The following is a 22,343-nucleotide window of genomic DNA, read 5'->3' as shown; positions in this document are numbered from 1 at the left end:
AGAGTTTGGAATTCAGAACAAAGTCTTACAACTACGTTCTCCAGATTTATGAGACAATAAATCTCTGAATTTTTCAGACAATAAACAGGTCCTCACACTGGCATAGAGTCTCACCCACAGGACAAATACATGCACATACTGTATACTGTAATCTACATACATGCATAAGCATGCATGAGTAAATGCACACACAGACAGATGTGATTAAAAAAAAATCCCTGGGTCTGGCCTTAACCTGCCAGTGCAGTGGATGATTGATTTCATGATTGGCCAATGAACAGCTTTGTTTGCTCTCCAGGGCTTCCTCTAGCGTGGCTCCTCCCAGTACTCTCAACAGTCAATAGTGTCTAATTATCTCCCTTTCTCTACACACCTGTAATCTGTCTGGGTGATTAATGATGCCACCCTCCGGAAAAGATAATGGTTATATTGTAGCGAGAAAACTTTTTTGTGTTTTTCTTCATTCCATCAACAATCGCGTTTCCTCCATTCCGTTGTAGCGACGTACACCTTTGGGATAGCGGTCGGACGACATGAGTGTGTGTGTGCGTGCGTGCGTTTGTGGGTGTGTGTGGGTGTGTCCGTGTGTGTGTTCGCCGTAACAATAACAAAGAATTTAAGTATTCCATTAGCGGGGAAGGTGGGATTAAGGAGTCGTTGTACATTAATGACAGCAGAAATTCACCGTTTCTTTGATGCAAACAAGCCGTGTGATTCATGGCTCAAAGGTTAGCGTGACATTTATGGAGTGTTGGATAACTGTTCACAGATCAGCAGTCTGGTGTGTGTGTGTTTTTTTAAGCTCTCTGTTATGGCAAAGAGCCCACCGTGCAAGCCGAGGGGAGTGTTGCCAGTTTTTACTTCATTATGATTGGTTTTTCTAAAGGAAAGCCAGGTAAAAATACAACAGGCGACACAAAGCAGCTTGGTGGAACTAGAACTACATCTTTTTTTTTTTTCTTTTTTTTTGGAGACTCCCTCTGATCCCTGGTGTCAAATATTGCATTTTTGATCAGAGAGGACCGACTTATTCAGCAGTACCCTAACTTTTTTGGACGGTAATTCAATCACAATGAGCCAATTGTCACTCACTATGAAGGTACTTTGCAGTGATAAATACCCGTCTGCCAAATGGGTGAACAGACGGCATCCCCCAGATTAAATTGGGCATGGGAAACGATTTCCACTTCCTCATCACTGAGAATTTAACACATATTAGCATTCAGCTAGCTGCAAGTTCTGTACACCTGAGACACCCACTATAGGACTGGGGATAGGCCTTCAGAACAAACAGGTAAACAATTAGACAGTACGTTATTATAAAATAACACGAAGACGTGGAGGAGGGAGAGAAGGAAAATAAGTTGATTGATAAACCGCTTCAGTGAAAATTACCGCTCATCTGTGCTGCAGAGTTAAAAACCGAAGCAATCTGGACTCTGCACGGGTTCTGATGGGGCGTGAATAATGTGTGCTTTTCAAACTGAAGCCAGATCTCCAGACAGGCGGTGGTGACGCTTTGCATATCCAACAACCTCATCTCCCGCAGCAGCTGAAGTAGAGACCATCCGTGAATTAGAGAGCCAGTGTTTACTTCTTACTCGCTAGAAATGACGGACTCCTGAAGAACAGCTTTTTTAATCCGTGTCCAGTAATGACGCAAGGGGAACTATCGTACATAATGACTGATTTTACCAGCAAAACTTTGCTGAGGTGAATTAAAGGTTGAGTTTAAGGATTATATACATTTTACTAGTGACAGTCAGGCCCAGCTAAAGTTAATCTAATGAGACTAACATGGCATTTTCTTGCACTATGGATACATACCTTACAGTATACCTGTACATTCAGCATGTAAGTACAGATATCAGTTCCAGAGTTACAGTCTGTAGTTACAGATGTGTTCTTTGGTCAAATATTTAGCCTAATGTAAAGTTAAGAAGAAGAATACATTTTTAAAAAAGAACCCTTTTATACGTTAACAATTGTCCTCAATTTCATTTGCTCAAGGCAATAAAAAGTGAAGACACAGGCATTAAGGTACACCTGTGATTGTGATTGTGTCATGATTTAAGGTTTACAAAATGTACCATATATGGCAAGCCTGGGGTGGTGTCTCAGCTCACATTGGTCTCCTTTAGTTAGTTGAAATAAAACTACATTTTAACAAATTTATAACAGTACAAAAACAAAGATTCTAATGTACGTATGCAGCATATTAACACAGCTCCCCCAGCTAGCAGAGCTAGGTCAGCAGACCTGAGTTTAAATAACAAAGAAATTACCAGTCAGTTTCACCTGGGCACATGCTGTACAATTAGACAATTACAGTCAGCCATTTTTCCCAGCAAGGCGTTATACCATTTCAGTGACACACCAAATTACCTATTGTCAGTTCATAAATTGGATTTTTGTTTTTGTTTTGTTTGGATTTGTTTTATTTGTATGAGAACCATAATCTCAGTAGTTAATAACGCGTGGAATACGCTTGCATTTTTACTGAATAGTTTAAAGCAATTATTTTCATTCCAGGCTGAGGAGGTATTGGAGGAGAAACGACAAGTAAGAAATGATCTCACTGGCATTCCACACGTTTATTACTCACATAAAATTCCCTTCGTACAGTACATGTACAATGGCAGTGTATGATGCCTGAATGCCTCACTCACACTCTCACAAATACACACACACATGCACGCGCAAACACATGCACACACACACACACACACACTCTGTCTCTCTCCCCTCCTTCCTCTCATGGTCTCCTACAGCCCCAGAAGAGGACGATGTTTATTCATGAGCTTTTTACAAAAACTGAATTCTGCCCACTCTAGACAGTTACACCATTTAGCATGGACGGTCAATGTAGCATTCCGTGCAGCATTAATTGTTAAAGCCCGGAGGCCTGTTTGAGAAACTTAGTGTCTCAATGGGACACTTAAGGCAAGCGGTAACAAATTTGGTGTTTTGGCTCTCAGATTTCTTCCAGGACCTCAAATGAAGTTTTGTTTGACTCTCTGGAGCCCCGAAAGATTGACATCGCCACTGTTTATTTATTCTCTTTTCTGGCGCGGTGGGGGGAGTGGGGGTGTTTCTGACAACGTGGGGAAGTGTGGAATAATCAAATGGTTGAGTTGCAGCTCGAAATATAAACCTATGGTTCCAGTGCTTAAGGGAAAACTACGCTGTCCTCTACTGTTTTAAATTTCCCATCATGCCTCCCAAATCCTCCCCTCGCCCCACTTATTTCCTGAAACATTGCACCTACATACATACATACATAACAGCCTACTACCTTACGGTGTTTTCATAGTATAAGTAGGAGAATCAGCTGTAATGACATGTTAAGGCTGTGTTGCTGGTGCAGGACTGGACTCAGAAGCCTGTGTGCAGTGTGTGTGTGCGAGTGTTTCAGGGCTGGGGCGGGGCGGGGAGCCGTAGATGTTTCTGGAACGCGGCGGGGCGAGAGCGCGGCCGACGGGCGGACAGACGCAGTTACGGCGAGCGCCGGCCGCCGCCAACGCCGACTTCTCGGGCCCCGAAGCGGCGCTTTCAAACAGACGCTGAGAATTCGGAGCTCGTCCGAAGGTGACCTTGACGCTCGCCTAATGCCTCTCGACCCACATCAGAGAACCCCTTTGAAGTCGATGGGAAACCCCGAATGGGAACACTTTAGGCCGCAGACTACATCCATCTTGTCAGATAAGAGGTTAATAATGTAAGGTGTTTGCATGTGTCCAAGACTTTTTACAATAAAAGGCCTGATTTTTGTGGTATGTATGCAATGTAATATACTGCATAATGTAATGTCATATATTATAAAGTCTTACAAGTAATTTTATGCCTCCATTTACATATGTATACATGTCTTTCTCATGTTCTTTGTAGATAGTAACTCACATTGCTCACATTGTTGTAGTAGTCCTGCTAGAGATTATATAGCAGTTCAGTCAGGCTGGTTTTAACGTGCGTCTTCATTAAAGTCAATGCAGAATGTAGAGATATTATACTGACAGCCGGGGAAAAGTTTCTCACGCACAGTAGGTCACGTAATGAGAAATGTGCTTTACCCCAACCTTTTATCAGAGCAGCTGGGACAAAGTTTGTCATTTAATGAGGGGGCGATTCAAACCTGATCATAACGTAGAGCGTGAGAGTTTCGTTCATTTAGACTGCTCAATGAGGACCCAGCGCCCTGGGCTGCGGTCCTCACAACAGTAGCACAGAGCTGGGGCACGGTATGCTAAAGCACGCTTAAATAAATAAATAAATAAACTGGTTCACTGTTGTTAACTGTATTTCCCTTGGTATATTCCTGTTAATCCCATTCATTTTAAACTGAATGTAGGAATTAAGCATCACGCTCTTAACTTTCCATGAATACGTTTCTTAGCTCCGTTTACCCACAGTAAAGGTTGGTGCTGCTTGTCCACTGGAAGGGAAAGGCTCTGATATGTGAAAGAGAGTTCTAGGTGAGGATTTTATCCATGAGGAACACTGTTATGCTCTGAAGTCCATCACAAGCGTAATGGAGGCCAAGGTTATGTCATCTGTTACAGGAGTGTGAAAGTCAAGTGTGTGTGTGTGTGTGTGTGTGCGTGTGACTTCATGTGTGAGTGCCAGAGAGAGAGAGTGTGTGTGTGTGTGTGTGTGTGTGTGTATGTGCGTATGCGCGTGTGTGTGAGTTCATATGTGAGTGCCAGAGAGTGTGTGTGTGTGTGTGTGTGATTGTCAGAAGGGTTTCTGTAGTCCAGAAAAGGGTACACTGTGCATACCAGAGAATTATAGGCCTGCTCTCTGCTACTGCCCTGCAGTCAGGGAAAGTCATAATTTGTGGCGCAGGATACAGAATACATTTGGATCTTTAAAAAATAAAGAAAAAAAAAACGTTCTCTGATCTGTGCTATCTCCAACGAGGCTCGACCAAAATCGTCACTACCAGAACTACTCTCCTGTCTTTCTTAATTTCTCTGTTAACAGCTTTGCATTGTTTGCACTTGTCTTTATTCACTCCCCAGTGGTAAAAAAAAACGTGTGCAAACTATCACCTTGAACAGCTCCGTCAGTCCAACAAACGCGAAGCCAGAGGTGACAAAGTAGAGCAGGATCCGATATCTCGTGCTCTGTCTCTTTGGCAGGTAATAATTAACGTGGGAAGCGTCTATGAGAGAACGTCAGGAGCTCACATTAGTCTTGATTGATTGCCGACACTGACACTTTAGAGAGAGAAACTCTGAGAATGCCACTACCAAACTGACCAACCAATGTCAGCCGTGCTCGGATAAATATCATGAATAATATATTGGAAACGTCAATAAATAATCTTGCCCCAATTTTTTTTTGTTCTCTGGTCTGACTTAAAATGTGATTCTGCTTCCTCAAAACAAAGTGCAAATTAGTTTGTGTGACGGGTAAATAATTAATTGTGTCTGTTTGATGTAAATAATTCATTTGATCTGCTTTGCTTTTTGTTTGTGCATTTATGATCATACTCTGCAAATGTTCTGAAATAAAAATTCTGACACCGTAAACAGACAGATTAATGTTTAATGTCATATTTTGCAAGCAAGGTCTTGTTTTTCTCCAAAATGGTTCTTTTTTTGTGAGTAGAAAGTAAACAAATGTTTGCATCAACCATCCACACTGCTTTAAAGAAGTTTATTTTGAGAAGCGAAATGCTGGTGATTTGAAATAAAGATGGATGCGAGACTTCATCGCAAAAGATAAGTTAATGGAGCTATTGGGTTTGTGCCAATGCAGAATTTCCCAGAACACTTAAAGTATGAAAAGACGATACAGAACAGAAAGTGAAGGCTGTCTCAACATTTACACTTCCAAACATTAGGGATAGAGAAATACTCCACTAACACCATCATACTCTGTCAGCCATTGTCCCTTCCAGATTCATAAGTAGAAAAAAAATGTTTATGCAGCACTAAACATCTGGAGTCCTTTTCAAATTATCTTTAAAGTCACAGCTTCTTTTCACAATAAAACAGAAGAGAAAACAGAGTGTCTTTGTCAAACACACATAAACAGGCACTGTTTTATTTAGTATCTTTCCATTATAGTACTGTATATGGATAATTCCTTTAATGTATTAATAATTAAGCCCAGATGTGGCTGGCCACTTTAAAAAGCTCAGCTTACCCGTTTCTATATATACATATATATATATATATATATATATATATATTTCAGAGACTCTTAGATGAAACTGATGGAGCACCATTTCCCCATCTTTTAACAAATTACAACAGACAGCATTTTTAAAGAAATGTAATTATCAGCTGCAATGTAGTGTCAGAACTGTATGTTCAGAAGCAGGGGGTAATCCAATGTTCTGAGACAATAGCTTCAGGCACTGCTCAGGGGTGGAAGATGCATTTTCCTTAAGAGATTGATCCCTGTGTACATTAGTGCATTTTCTTTTTCCTCTCGCGCTCTGCGTTTCTGCTTATTAACTCCCATCGAGGTGGAGGAAGTCAATTCAGGTTAAGGAACATCACTCAGCGCCACACAGCCCGGACTGGCCGGGATTAGTGTTCCCTGCATGGAACGAAAGCAGTGTCACAGTGTCACACCAACACCAAGGCTCGAGCTCTAAACTTCACTGGTTCGTGTCCAGGCCATGCTATTAGCAGAAGTCTGGAGAAACAGGGCATGGTTAGCACCCCTGGATTCAGGAGAACTTAAATCAGCAACAGCATAGTCTATAGCTGAACAAATCCCCTGAAACAGGTAAGCAGAGATATGCGTCCCCACAATTGAATTCAAAATGCTATTCAGTTTAGTAGAACATTACACATCCTCTCGGGGACAATATAAACAGGGCAACAATCCCATTGTCCATAAGCCAGAATCTAGATGCCCAGACGGGTGGAAATCTAGATCGAGAGATGTTTTGACATATACGGACTGGGTTAACCATAATATTGCTAAGGTATCACCTGGATATAGTCTGGCTATGACTGGAAAACTTTCAAAAATGCAGCTGGAATTTCACCTGAACACCTAGAAGACGTTTCTCCAACATTCCACCACAAAAAATGTTCAGTGGGATGGGTGTGGTGGAACAAATATGGGTACATCATGAAAGCAGCCATGAAGCAGACTGCACGTTACTGGTGCTAGCTTTGTGCTAGCTGTGCTGTGTGGCGTGGCGTGCAGTAAGGGAAACAGGCAGGGACTTCTGGGCCTCTGAGCTGGAGGAGTTCATGGGCTGATTCCTGCACAGGTGTGGACCGCACAGTGGGGCCACAAGAGCATCGTCAATGATTGCGTCAAAATTTGTGTAAAATCATTTTTAAAAAAGGACAAAAAAAATGAATACCTACTGAAAGAAGGTAACTGCAGTGTACATAAAAATACCGTGTCAGTCCAATACACTTAATTCCACTCACTGCCCAAGGGTCGTTCTTCAGTGATAAATAACCATAATCATCAAACATGATCACATCTGGTGGACTGCTACAAATATAAACATGCCACATTTCTAGAAGGTAAAGGAAGGGAAATCTACACATTAAAATGCCCAGTGTAAATTCAACTTAACAGATAACATTTGGATAACATTTAACATTTCCAGAATGGGACCAAATGTTATCTGTTAACAGTTGAATTCATACTGCTAGAGTTCAATAAACATTGGACATTTTACAGTGTAATTAAAGAGAGACCTTATGAAAAACAAAAAGAGAACAGGGAAAGAGATTCATGATTAATTGTAGGTTTCACCAAGTGTAAAATATAAATGTCAAAAACCAAAAATAAAAAATTAAGAAACTAAAATGTAAAAAAAAAAAAATATTTTAAAGATCATCACCTCTCTTAACCTCACAAGCATAAGACAACATAGTAAAAGGCTTATCCGGGCAGCAGTTAAAATTTTCGAAAACTGCATAATCACACCATTAAAAGAAAGAACGGGTTGACCCATTGCAGGGCACCCCTACCCACAGCCCCCGTCGAACTGGGGCTTCAAGCAGAAATCGCTAAAAAGGTTCCAGCTGGTAGTCACTTGCTTCCTAAGGGAGCCTGACATATTTTCGGAGCACAGACTGAGAAAAACCAGCGTAGTGTTTTGGCAAATTAAGAAAGTGAGAAAGTCCACTTCAGAAAGCCAACACACTGCCAAAGCATAAATGGTGAACGGACCATCTGTCATTTTTGCAATGTGTTACTGGCAACTTTAAAGATGAGAAAGACTCAACCATTAGTAGAAGAACATCATGTATTTATGCATATATGTGCAAATACACGCACAAGAGAATGAGATGCCGCACTGGTCCAAAACTTGCCAGAATAAATAAATAAATAAACGCTTTAAATGGTTTTCTTCATGAACATAACCAAGGCAACAATGACTACTGCGTGCTTTATTGTTCTTGTATAGTAAAGCTTTTTTGTTTTAGGGCTGGAGGCATGTTATCTAGCATTTCATCTGATCCCAAACCTCAGGCTCGGTGGCCACGCCCACCCCTCCCCACACAGAAAAGAGTGCCACGCCCAGAAATGTCACAAACAATTTTTAACAATAACAAATACAGGTAAAAGGTGCAGGAATTTGGTGAAACTAAGTAAAGACATAGATTGCCAGTTCATCATAGATATGCCTTAACCTGGTCATTTAATCATATTTTCAAGTTAAAAAAAAACCCCTGCATAGTCTGCCTTCAATAACAATAAAGAAGGAAAATAATAATTACATGTACAGGACAGACTTGAATAGATATCCACCGCAACTAACAAACATCTGGACATTTTAAACCTCTTTTGGCAGCGCTTGCCCTTAATAATCAAACGTATTCACATCCGTGCATTCCCGGAAGCCGTTCTGTCCCGCTCTCACTACGATGGAAAGCTGTGCCTAATCAGCCTCGTGTGAGTGTTGCTTTTTATACCACGGCCTGTCTGATTATGTTAATATAAGGCTCCTGCACACAGTGCAAAAAAGTCCAAAGATGAGATATGAAAAATGAAATATCGGTGAGACTGAAAATAATACGAGCCACATATTTCCACAAAACCTGAGAGGGGAAAGATCACTTTTTGAGACATAAAACCACAGAAGACAAGAAGAGAAATTGAAACAGAACAGAAGCTCGTGTTCATTCTGCAAGAGACTGTATTTGAAAAACACCTTGTTACAGTACAATAGGTTTCTACTAAAATTCCAGATACTTCTGAATTACATCTAATGTTCAAAGACAGAGAGAAGCCATTGGTGGGGGTTGGCCTCCTTACCTGTCCCTAGAACAAGTCTGAAATTTCTTTTATATTACACTAGTAAACAAAGTAACAGTGCATCATTCCTGTTTTTTTTTTATTTTTGCGATTTCAACATAATGTTTTGTGAAGACTATTCTTCAGGTTAGCACAGTCTAGAAACAATGATAAATGAGGTTGCCACTGTAAAATTGTGTGACAGAAGGTAATAATTTCAGAGAATTACAGAGCACTACATAAGTATTTGGACAGTGACACAGTTTTTGTTGTTTTGGCTCTGTATTCTAGCACACTGGGGTTGAAATGAGACAATGAACGTGAGGTTAAAGTGCAGATTTGCAAGCATTTACATCCCTATCGGGTGAACCATGCAGGAATTACAACCCTTTGTGTTCGTTTTAGGGAAGCAAAAGTAAGTCGACAGTTGGCTGCTCAGTTTATTCTTGGCCCGCTGTATACTGATCCAGCATTAGTTCATGCGCAAAAAAAGCTACCAAAAGGTCATGATTCTAGGTGTGGAATTTGGAGTCTGTTGCAATTGTCTTTCAACATGAGGACCAAAGATAATCAACCGTTTAGTCCATTGTTTAACAGAAATGCACTGATGAGCTCAGCAATACCAAACAACCCGGTAGGCCACAGAAGATCACTGCAGTGGATGAGCAAGAATACTATTAATTGTGGAGAAAAACCCCATTTTCAACAGTTGAACAGATCAAGAGCACTCTTCATGAAGTAGGCATAGATGTGTCAAAGACTAAAATAAAGAGAGAGACTACACCTGCATAATGGCATAGGGTTCACCGCAAGGCGCAAACCACTGGTAAGCCTCAAGGAAAGAACAGCCAGGTTAGAGTTTGCTAAACAGTACATTTAACAAAACTGTAGAACAGTTATGGACAGATGGGAATGAGTATTAGTCTGTACCAAAGCAATGGAAACAAGTGTGGAGAAAGAAAGTAACTGCTCATGATCCAAAGCATACCACTTCATATTTGAAACATGATGGAGGTAGTGTTATGGCTTAGGCGTGTACGGTTGCCACTGGAACTTGTTCTCTTTTTTATTGATGATGTGACTGCTAACATTCAGCAGTAGGATGAATTCTGGAGTGTACAGAAACATCTTATCTGCTCAGGGCCAACCACATGCTTCAAAACTCATTGGACGGCTCTTAACTTTACAGCAGTACAATAACCCCAAACACATGGCAAGCAACCATGGAGTTTTTCAGGACTGAAATGTGGACTTGGAATCTTCTTGCCTGGCCAAGTACCTCACCCAACCTGGATCCAACTGAACATGCTTTTCGACTTGCTGAAGACTGAAGGCAAAAATCCCCCGAAACAAACAGGAACTGAAGATGGCTGCACTACAGGCCTGGAAGAACTTCACCAAGGAAAATACCCAGCATCTGTAGATGCATCACTGGATATGGACATGAATACCCTTTAATTAAATCTGACAGGCTGCACTTTAACATCATATCCATCTTTGTATTTCAAATCCAATGTGCTGGAGTACAGAGACAAAACAACAAGAATAGTGTCACTGTACAAATACCTATAGGCTGTACTTTTTTGATATTTTTGATTCCTTCATGGAACAAACCACGTTTTATATAAATCAAACACATACTGCAGCAACATCTTCAGTGTTAGAAGACATGAACTATACATACAGGGGGTTTTTGGTCTGAGATTTGAACATCCTGTGATTGTACTCTACATCAGGGGTGTCAAAACCTGATCTTATAAGGCCCGGTGTGGGTGCAGGTTCTGTTTTAGCTCAGCACTAAGACACCTGATCCTACTTATCCACGTCTTGAAGGCTCCACTGGTTGTCACTGCTGTAATGTGATCAAACAGCCCCAACAAATATGCTGGATCACCATGCGCAAAATCTTTGAAAATATAACAAATGATTACGATTATTATATAATGAAAACTGACATGACATTTGGTTTGATTTTACTATAAAAAAAACCCTCATGCCCTCACTATCTAGCTTGAAAGACAGCAATGCATTGTGCAATGCATTGAGTGTCATAAATTTGTGAAATCACTGGCTAAGTGGGTATTTATTATTGAAACAAATTAAACATATTTTGGTATAGAACTACCTTATGTAAAAACACAGAAATAATTTTATTTTTATGTTTATTATATTGCAGATTTCTACATTTTATTGATGAAACTGCACCAGTTATGACATTTCTTACGCAATCACTTGCACATTTCAAACTTGACCCCCGTTCAAAATTTCACTTAGTATAATTTGGCACTGCCGTGTTATTTGAGTTTCATGAAAGATTTTAATAAATGAGTGGGGAAAAAATGCACATTAGTGAGAGAAGAGTGGAGTAGAACAAAAAATTGTAAAAAGTGATAAATAGGTGATTTTACAAAATCACAAAAAATGTACCGTGTAACTGTATCTTCAGTATGTAGAAGATGTGGATGCAAGACACCCTATAGCTGCAAAGCTTGCAAATACTCCTTGAAAAGAGAATGTACAACATCTTCATCAAACCCCTGACATTTGCAAAGCAAAGCTTTCTGTGAAGCGGGATCTCACACGCACAAAAAATGAAATTAGTAAAGAGTGCTAAGATAGAGTCTGCCTGCCTTTGCCACGGCTAAACAGAATATCAGCAAAGAAGACTTCCATTATGTCCGCAGGGACTACAGACAGGCCAGGGATCATTCAGGGCAGAGCTGTTTGTTGTTCTCTGTGTTTTTCCAGCTTTGTCGGGAATGGCCTTTCTGACAGACCTCTGGAGTGACAGGTGCATTAAAAATAATTATCCCTCCCCCCCCTCCCCACTTCCCCCAGCTGCACACACAGTCCTGTCCGTCCTAATGACTCACAGAGGCCATGCGTGAGCAGAAACTCTAAGCTAATACAGGCCTGTCCCCAAATTGGCCCCAGGAACATCATTAGCTCTGTTCCCATTAGGCCAATCAGACACCAGCAATGCAGATGCACAAGCCGCAAGGATGTTTCTTTCATGAAAATGTCTCCTGTTAATGCACCTCCAACAATGAAACACACACACACACACACACACACACACACACACAAACGCTCAGAGTTTTTCCTGTTCATCACTAGCATAACAACATATTCCATAATTCAAACCTGAGATATGAAATCAGCTCACACAATCTGTTCAAATCAATAAGTCAGCGATAAAAAGACCCATATAATCTTGACAGCTGTTTATCCCTGACGGTGAGGGGACGCACCACACAGCAAGCATCTCCCTTCATATCATCAATCCGGCGATATCAGTCCGTTCCTCACAAGGTGCGTGATAAACAGCCAGCCGACGGAATTCAAAACCGTATTCCAGTGGCAGGGATTGGTCCCTGTTAGCCAGCCAATCGGAGAGCTGCAGTCCAGCCCTCGGTCCCCCTGCCAGCCCAGGGGGAGGTGGTACAGCAGGCCCTGAGCAGTAAAGGGAAGGCCCTGGTACCCCCTGCCAGCCCAGGGGGAGGTGGTACAGCAGGCCCTGAGCAGTAAAGGGAAGGCCCTGGTACCCCCTGCCAGCCCAGGGGGAGGTGGTACAGCAGGCCGTGAGCAGTAAAGGGAAGACCCTGGTACCCCCTGCCAGCCCAGGGGGAGGTGGTACAGCAGGCCCTGAGCAGTAAAGGGAAGACCCTGGTACCCCCTGCCAGCCCAGGGGGAGGTGGTACAGCAGGCCCTGAGCAGTAAAGGGAAGACCCTGGTACCCCCTGCCAGCCCAGGGGGAGGTGGTACAGCAGGTCCTGAGCAGTAAAGGGAAGGCCCCGGTACCCCTGCCAGCCCAGGGGAGGTGGTACAGCAGGCCCTGAGCAGTAAAGAAGGCTACCTGCCACCAGGGGGTAAGCGCCTGAGCAGTAAACGGAAGGTACTCACATTTGGCCGGGAGCTCGTAGCCGCCGGTCATCTTGGCGTTGCCGGTGTCGCAGCCGTTCAGCGTGGTGCACTCCTCGTACAGACAGGGCCCCGCGGCTTTGTGTATGCAGCCGTCAACTGGAACAACACGGACAGACAGACAGACACACAGGAAAGGTGAGGTGAACCGACTTGAAATCAGAGCTGGCCGCTAGCATAAACACTCAATGCAGTCCTTTAGTGCCGCAGCCATCACTGGGCCACAGAATTCAAGTTAAAAGGTTTTGTGCAGCACACATGAATTGTACAGTACTGTTATTTATGTGTCTCCTCTCCCCCCCCCCACCCCTCGCTATCGGTTCATCCCAAATTCCTGTTTAGGGCCACCAAAACCCCAGAGCCGGCTCTGCCAGGAATACAACCCTTCCCAGGAAAGTCAGGCCAAACCGTTCCCTTCCCCCGCAGGAGAACACGCAACGCCCACCGCCGACATCCCGTTCCCGCCTCCCCGTCTCCGGCATTCCGACACGTGCCGTCTCACATCTGCGGCTCTCGGGAAGCGGTTTACGGACCCGGCCTACCCGCTCTCCCTGCCCTTGGCCGCCGTGCCAACAGAAGCCAAATGGGTTTTTTTATTATTTTTTTTTTACGTTTAGCGTTGACAAATCACCCAGATATTTTTTTAAAAGTGATAAAATAAATAAATAAACGTTCGCGGTGGACGAGGTCCTCGGAGACGTGCCGGCCCTGAACCGGGCCGACTTCGAGGGGACTCGGCCGAAGCGTCGTTGGGAAAGCAGTCAGAGAGCAGTCAGAGCAGCGCTGTGAAAGAGCAGCCCAAGTCCTGCCGTATTTCATCACTGCGGTGCCGTAATACAGAGCAGATGTTCCACATTTGGTCCCATCTCATTTAGGGTCATTATGCTCCCTGAATTATCCTAAGTGGCTAATGTGTCCTATTACTGTTTCTTTTGCCGTTTGGTGCTTTTATTTCCCTCCGAATCCAAAGGAAGAGGCCCCGCCTTCTTAAATGTTGACAGATTCTTTGTGAAGCGGTTTGTGAGACGCGGCTAATCAGTGTCTTCTTAGTGTTCCAGCACCCCATAATCAAGGCACATTAAATCATCGCAATTATTCCGACCCATTTTTAGGAGCAAAATTGTGACCCCTGCAGCTAGAGGAAAATAAATAAATAAATACATACGTACATACATAAATAAATAAACTTTTTTTTTTTTTTTTTGCATTCTTGAGATGAGATCGTCGGCACAGTGCCGTGGCAACAGATGCCCTGCGTAAGAATTAACACTAATGCTAGTTTATGAGCTGCAATTCAAAATGCAAAAATGACAGCGTTTCCCTGTAGTCTGAAACATCTGGGATTATACGTTTCAGTCCAGTTCATCTTGCAAGGAGCACAGGACGGTGTCAGTACGCTTTCAGAAGATCTAGCATTTGGGAGTGCTTCCTCATAAGGATTCAATTTAACTTAGTTAAAGCCAGGGCGCGCCTGATTGATAGCGTATCTCGCGCAATGAGGCAGCGACGTGGAGATCCAAATTATCCGTCTCCAAGAACTGACGTCTTGCTCCGAGCCAGTTATCAATCACAAGGGATGTATCGCGGAATTCCAATGGCGTTCCAATTTATTCCTGTCCATATAAACCATCAGAGGAAAAACAAAAAAACAACTGGTATAGATGAGAACAAAGATGGCTTTTTCTCTCTCCGTTTTTTAAAACGCATAAACAGGAACTTCACGTTCAGCTCCATTAACTGCTGCCATTGACCTTGTCTGTGGGACTGGATGAATGGGTCAGTTTATCCAGACACATACGCTGGGCAGATGGGTTTCGAGTTTAATGACCAGTATCTATATCCATTTGGCCACACAATGAGACACCATCTGATTGGAGAGGCCTTAAAGCCGTTCGCCTCAATCCTGCCTGGTCAGTGTCAGAAATGCAGCACTTGTGTGTGCCTTGTGACGGCGCCGTCAATACGTCACGGAGAAGATGAGCGGCGGAACAAATCAAGGGCCGGCAGAACAGAACTGTCATAAAACTCCACAACGATAACACTTCAGCCCGTCAAAGATTTTATCTGTCTATAAAGGGAAAGGTGTGGAATTTCACAGAGCTGCGTTTCGCGGTTCCTCGCGGTCTGCCCGAGGACGTGTAAAAAACAGCAGCTGGAGAGAGAGATTCCCCTCCCTCCAAAGTTCAGCCCTATCAATCATCTTTAATGGACTGGGGAACAGCCAGCTGACAGAGACCGATTGCAATCGCCGTGCAATGACAAAATATCAAGACTCTGAAGAAGACACTCAGGATCCGGACGTCTACACGCAAGAACGAAACTTTACTGTTTTAGTTCTGGAACTAAAAAAAGTAGCGGTGGTTTAATTAATAAATTACCTGATTTATTTTCCGTTACTGGTCTCCATGCGCAGTGCAACTCCGACAACCAAAACCGAATAACTGAGACATTGTTGAATCGCTTATAATGAGACCGCCTTTGTTACTGCTGAATACCGTTGCGACAGACGATTGTTTTTTCACACCCGGAGAAACTCAATTTTCAAAGTGTTCTATCACGGCGAGCTCCTGTCATCTTAAAGCTAATGAATGAGACCCAGGTGTGAATCCTGTGACGTTCGTGTCCTTCGCACACCTGTGTGGCTGCTGTGACAGGAAATAAGACGCACGCTCCAAATAAGCTCATCCATCAGCGCAAAAAATGTCCTTTCTGAACCGAACCCCTGCCAGGCGGAGCAGGCACGTGCCAGTGCAGTTGCTATGAGAATAAAACTCATTTTAAAAAGCCGAAAATGCAGAACATAAACAGAAACAGTGGCTATATTAGAGAAGCATCTCTGTATCAGAGAGGATCTGAATTAGTGTTTTAATGCAGATTTATGACATAGTATAAATGCATATAGTCCAAATAGATCCAAATTAAGGTAGAAGCATGAATTATGGTACTGTATGTTTATCAATTACATTTTCCAGCATTTTCTGTATTTTCTACAGTACAAAAGCTAAATAATATTCTAGCACTACCAATTATTATACATTTCTATGATAATTTCTGCCGTTCTTTTGAGAGAAATTAAAGAGAAATTAAACTAATTACTTAGGTGTTATTGTTGCTTGATTATACAGATTTATTTTAATTTATTTATTATTTCTCCAAGACCAGAAAAAAATTTTATGCGCAGTATATACAAAAAGCAGCTCTATCCAACGTAAAATATTTCCTGGCACTAACATTTCACTGAACACAAATTATAACCAAAGCCAGCGCAAACTTGTAAGGTAAGACACAGTAAAGCAGAATCTTGGGACCTGGGATCAGATATAAGGTGCAGAACAAAGATGGCATATCTTACCACATCAAGCTCATGTGAATGCACACTGTAGGGCAGGTTGGAGAGCGAACGCAATGTTTACAGGAAGGCGATATAAGTCAGTGTTTTCTATCTGGAATGACAACGCCTTGCGCACATCATTTTCAAGTGTCAGTGCCTCTGCAAGTAACCCGACACACGCGATGTGAACGCAACCGCGCGTGTGACACGGAGCGGCTCGAAACGCCATCGCCGTAGCCGAGCGAAAAAAAGAAAAAGATAAAAAAGCGATGATAGCGACGATGATGACAGCGCTGAGGAGTGTAAACAAATATTAATGAGTCCCATGTGGACTCTGCCTTCTCGCGTGTCCTGCGCCGGTTAAAGAAAGAAGACGGGATCTCTGGGTAATTTTTCATTCCTGTGTTCGGTTTCATGCCCACCCCCCACCCCCCACCATCCCACTGCCGCCCCTCAACGGATTCATCTTGGGTTAAAGCGAGCTCGCCCCACCCCGGCTACAAAAATCGTATTCGGGTTCGCCCGCAGACAGGGCCGCTAACGAAAACGAAAAGAGTTTTGGGTGGAGGAGCTCTCTCTCTCTCTCTCTCTCTCTCTCACCCTCGCTCGCTCGCCCGCCTCAGAGGCTCCGCCGAACCGCGTCTACCCCGCTCGCCCCGAGCCAGACTGGGCCCTCGGGGCGGGTAATAAAGCATCCCGCGAAAAACGCCGGCGGGGTCAGCGCCTCACCTTCCATCGATCACGTATCGACGCGTATCAACAATTTATAGCCCCGCAGCGAGGGGAATTACATCTCTAACTTTCCGCTATCCAAGCCAGCTCTTATATTTCTGCATCTGGTGTGCAAATGTGCGCAGCGCAGGAAGGCATTAAGAGAGGGGTAATGGGTGCATCTGTACAGCATTCAGAACGACACTGCAGGTCTCACAAGTAAAGCATGACACAACCTTCGTAATTGCTTTAATACTTCAATAATTGCATTTTAATGCTGATTTAAAAGCGCACCTACAACTTCCACAGCGGTAATACTTTTTTCTGCACACTACCTCTTTTATGTAGTGCACATTAACTCTTGTGGGGTAGACATATGTTATTCATACACCCAAGGGGGAAAAGAACAAGCATGTCAAACCAATTTTTAAAAAAGATCTCTTGCTAAGTGAAGACATATTTTACATTTATACTTTATATTTTTTAATATTTATATTATGTATTTATTTCATAAATAATACCAATTTTAGTTTTAGTGATATTTCAGTATCTGTTGCTCCACAGTGAATTGACAAAAAGTGAAACACTTACATAACCTGAGAGGTTAGACTTGCTGCCAGAGGTTATCAGTCTGTTTAAGTGTGTGATCTGGTCACTGAACATGCAAGTCCACAATGCGTAGCTGCAGTCCGGTTGCTAAGAAACAAGCTTATGGCTTGTTAGGAAACATGAAAATGATTAAAAATGGTATAGATGTTATTGCGCAGGGATGTTGCGTTTCCTTTCTGCACACTGTTTCAAATGCTAAAGAAAGAGTGCAATTTAAAAGAAAAGCCACCCGCGTTTATTTCCCAGGGATTATACATCTGCTATAATCTTTGAAAATCATATGTGAACTGCACATAACATGGTATAATTACAAAGGATTCATTAAAATGTGACATAAATGCACATGAACAGGACAGGAGTGTATGTGTGTGTATGTGTGTGTGTGTGTGTGTGCGCGCGCACAGGCGTGTGTGTTGTATGAATAAAAATAATCTATAATAATATCTATTATTATCAGTTAAATCCATGCTTGTGACTGTGAGTGGGTTTAGTAAGACAGATCTGTGTACTCTCCTGATGTAGTGATACTGATATAAGCTGTTTAACTAGCCTGCTGCTGCAGCTGCAAGGAGAGTCAGTAGTGATACGATATAAGCGCAAGAGCCTGCTGCGCAACTGCGCTAAGGAGAAGGTCGGTAGTGATACTGATATAGCTTTTACTATCGCGCTGCAGCTGGCCAAGGAGAAGGTCAGCACGCAGGGAGGAGAGGGCAAACACAGCGGCCCGTATTTACAGTGCGTGGCTTCAGCGCTGACTGTTGTTTTTCCATCAGGCGATCAGGTCGGCGACCCCAGCGGCCTGCACATCAGAGGACCCCGCGGGCGGGACAGAGAGAGGAAACATAAACAGCAACGCCACGACGGACACTGGGGGACAGACCGCCGCGGACACTGGGGGACAGACCGCCGCGGACACTGGGGGACAGACTGCCACAGACACTGGGGGACAGACTGCCACAGACACTGGGGGACAGACCACCACAGACCAAAAGCGCTGGGGGCGGGGTCAAAGTTTGGGATAGGGGTACAATGTCATAAGGACGTGCACGGAAAAAAGCAAACGCAACAGAGAACATGCACCAGCACACAGAGAACTCACTTTGAGAAAATGTTTTCATTTTGTTTTTTGGCTTAACAGAAGCAAAGCGCACAGGGGAGGAGAAGGGCTCGCACGTGCCACAAAGGGCAAAGCAATCACCGCGGCGCGCTGGAAAAACAGGAGCCTCTCATTTCCGATCTTATCTGTCAAAACAAGCACGCCAGACTGCCTCACACACCGGCAGGCAACGGGAACACGGTTACAGCACTCGCTCTGATTGGCCGAACGATCAGAGCGCGTGCGTAAGCAAAGAAATTAACAGCCTCATCAAGAACTGCAGTTAGCCAACGGGCTGACCATCCGAAACCAGGAGGCTGAAGATCTGGCACCGCGGTTCGAATCCTGGCCCACTGAGGTTCACCGGGACGCAAACGCAGACTGCAAAGCCCTTCAGAGAGAGCTGCAAGTTCTGCCCATCTCGTAGGATAAGGAGGGGTCAAAGGTCGCCCGACCGCATTAAATCGCACAACGTGCAAAAAGAAAAAGCTATGCAGGAACGCCACCCCTGAGAAGGTCAACGGAAAAGCTGCTTCGCGGCAGGGAGGGAGGGCGAATTGTAAATGCATTGCCTCGCTTTTCCCCCTTAATACTTCTCACAGGCCCGGCCTTAAAGAGTCTCCTCCCGTCGAAAAAAGAAATTAGCGACAACAAGACGCAGGTCTCAGGATTCAAGACGGGGGAGAATGACCCAGATGCGATATCGCTGTCAATTTATTTTCTAATATAAGCGGGATTTGAGGGTAATTCCCCGCTGATTCGGGCGTTAAAGGAGGCCGCTGCGATCGCACAGAAATGGGTTTGGGGCCTCATTAACCAAGCGCGACATTTACAGTCGCCTTCGGAGGAGGGAGCGCGCGGCCGCATTAGCATTCCTATCGGAAAGTGACATTTACGCCGAGAGGGGAGGCGCTGGCGGGTCTGCCGCTTCGTCCTCTCCTCGGCGAGGCCCGGCTCAAGCTCAAAATGGAGGGCGATTACTTTGGAGGGAAAAAAAAAAACCGCGCCGCATCAATCAGTCACGGGCAATCACAGCAGCGCTGAGTTCGGGTGTAGCGCCATCTCTCGTAGTTTACATTTACATTTACATTTTATTTATTTATGTATTTATTTCTGAAATGCGGTTTCTCAAAGTGCCTCAGGTGCTGGAAATTAGATGAAACGTAAAGCAGTGACGGCGATGCTAGTCTGTAAGCTAATTATTTGTCACTGATGTGTCTGTCTCTAAAAATACTACTCAGCCAGTTTGTTACCTCATGCCCCTCCATCTTATGAATGCGTGAGCACAGATCTGGACTGCACTGTAAGTTTGATTTCAGCACTGTGTAGATTCTGGCCTTCCTTCACGCCCAGCCCTATGGGGAACGCCCGAACGACGTCCCGATCTTTAAAACAAAATGGCCTCCACTAAGCGACGTGCACCGGCGACGATATTTAAAAGCGCATCTCTGCCGGCGCCCCCACCGGACGTATTAACGGCGGCGCTTTCGTTTAGGAGTCCCGGGCGGGACGCCACAGCATCTGCTCCGTTCCGCCAGGTTTTCACCCCCGCGAAACATAACCGCCAACGCCGCGTCTGTCCGTCCCCCTCGGCCGCCTCCCGATTGCCGCTCTGCGCGCTGCGCGGGACGGCCTCGTTCATTAGCCTTCGCTCCGCGCTTTTATTTAGCGAAAACTTTCCCCCGCTTCCTTCTCCCTCCAGAAGGGCGGGCCGAACGCCTCTAATGAAGATGGCTTTGGGCCTGAAGCTGGCCTCTCGCTCTGTACAGGGGGAGAAGGGAAAGGAGACGACCCGGAACCTTCCTGCATTTCACTCAGTGCCTCTCTCTTGTTGTGCTGAGAAACGTGCATTATGTAGTTGTTGGGAGAAGCCTTGTGTAATAACCTTGGCACAGGCACTCTGTTGGGCACCTGTTAAGGGGTCCTTACGAGGCCTTTTTCTCTCATATGCACTAAAGGCTGCAAATCACATCTTATTTTCCTCACAGAGGCTTCTGACAGAGCTTGAGGACCTGTCTTTCTTTCTTCCTTTTTTTCTTTCTTTCTTTCTCTTTTTTATCAATCCCTCGTTCCGGCACAAAGGATCCCTGCTCTGCTTTCATTACAATCCCCAGTTTTCAGAAATGGTGTCAGCTGCAATTTTCACTCCTAATTATTTTAGGTCCCTCGGTGGAAAGGAGAGCAGTATTCGGGCCCTAAGAGAACAGAGAACGGCCTAGCCTAGCTGGCCTAGCTGGCATTAGCGACTGTAAAAGCTCACGCAGGAAAGAGGAAGAGAGCCTGTCAACAGGCTAAAGAAAAGTGCGTTAACATGCAGCAGATCTGTGGACATGTATATCTGTGCTTTACGGACAGGCACACACAGCTTTTACAACAGAATCAAATGTGAACAAGTATGAAATGCTTATTCACAACATCAAGACTGTTTTAACCTGTGTTTATATTTTAAAATAAATATTTTTATTGGATTCATAAGAGTAAAATCATTTCACCCCCCCTTCTTTAGAACTCCCTGAACCCTCCCCAACACACACATACATACACACTCACACACACACACACAAACACACACAGCCATGCACGCGCACACATGCACACACACACACACACACACGCACACACACACACACTCTGCTACCTTTGCAATTAACAATACAATTTTCTACCCAACTAATTTCACTACAGGAGATAATGTAGTGAATTAAGCCCTAATCAAGTGCCAGTCAGAAATTCTTCAGGCTGAAAATGTCAGATATCGAACATTAATTTTTAATATGAACTCATACATGGATCTACTGTTCTCCAAAGCTAAGATTGACGACACCCAGTGATAGCTCCTCTTTGTATTCCCAATCACAACATGGGCCAGCATTCTTACAACTGCAAACCCACTGTTATCACGGGGGCTACGACAATTACCTGTGGAACTGTCAGTCAATGATGGACAATGATCCTTCGGTCAAAATGTCAAAACTAACGTCAAACCCAAGCCCAGGTCACATATCATCAGACAGAGACAAAGAGATGCAACAGCCAACATTAAACGTTGCTAATGGCTTGTAACTAAGCACTAGGAGGCCTTACGGTTCCTGCATGTTTAAGGGAAATCACTACAGCGTGGCTTAGCAAGAAATCGATATATAGCCAAGCGAGGGAATTCATTTTTGCAGACAATATCAGAGCCACGGATCAAGGTACAACGAAGGAAGAATGAGAGCACAACATTACGTAAGCACACAATAGAGTCGGCGTACAAAGCAGTGAGCTCTAGCAAGGGGCCAGTCACCGTCTGATACCGCGCGGCTATGCGCTCCGCTTCAAAACAACCTTCCTTTCACGGATTATGACCCCTTTCAGTCGCTGCGCATGCCTGTCCTGCACATTTACAGTAAAAGATCATTTAGAAAGTTAATGCGCATTGATTCTCGCTTTCAGAACCTCAGTGGACTC

At 44.0% G+C, this 22,343-nt stretch overlaps 1 protein-coding gene across 3 annotated transcripts in view; it reads right to left on the bottom strand.

Annotated features, from left to right (window-relative positions):
- macrod2 (mono-ADP ribosylhydrolase 2) overlaps nucleotides 1–22,343 on the bottom strand; it is a 561,756-nt gene that overhangs the window by 327,420 nt on the left and 211,993 nt on the right. For all 3 annotated transcript variants that reach the window (XM_064316703.1, XM_064316705.1, XM_064316704.1), the window contains exon 5: nucleotides 13,129–13,245. In XM_064316703.1, coding sequence (XP_064172773.1) covers nucleotides 13,129–13,245 — 117 coding nt within the window. The remainder of the gene's footprint in view (nucleotides 1–13,128; nucleotides 13,246–22,343) is intronic.

Source organism: Anguilla rostrata, chromosome 18 (assembly GCF_018555375.3).
Source record: "Anguilla rostrata isolate EN2019 chromosome 18, ASM1855537v3, whole genome shotgun sequence".
Classification (NCBI taxonomy): domain Eukaryota; kingdom Metazoa; phylum Chordata; class Actinopteri; order Anguilliformes; family Anguillidae; genus Anguilla; species Anguilla rostrata.
Note: the sequence above shows the minus strand (reverse complement) of the source record. Positions and strands in the feature narration are given on the sequence as shown.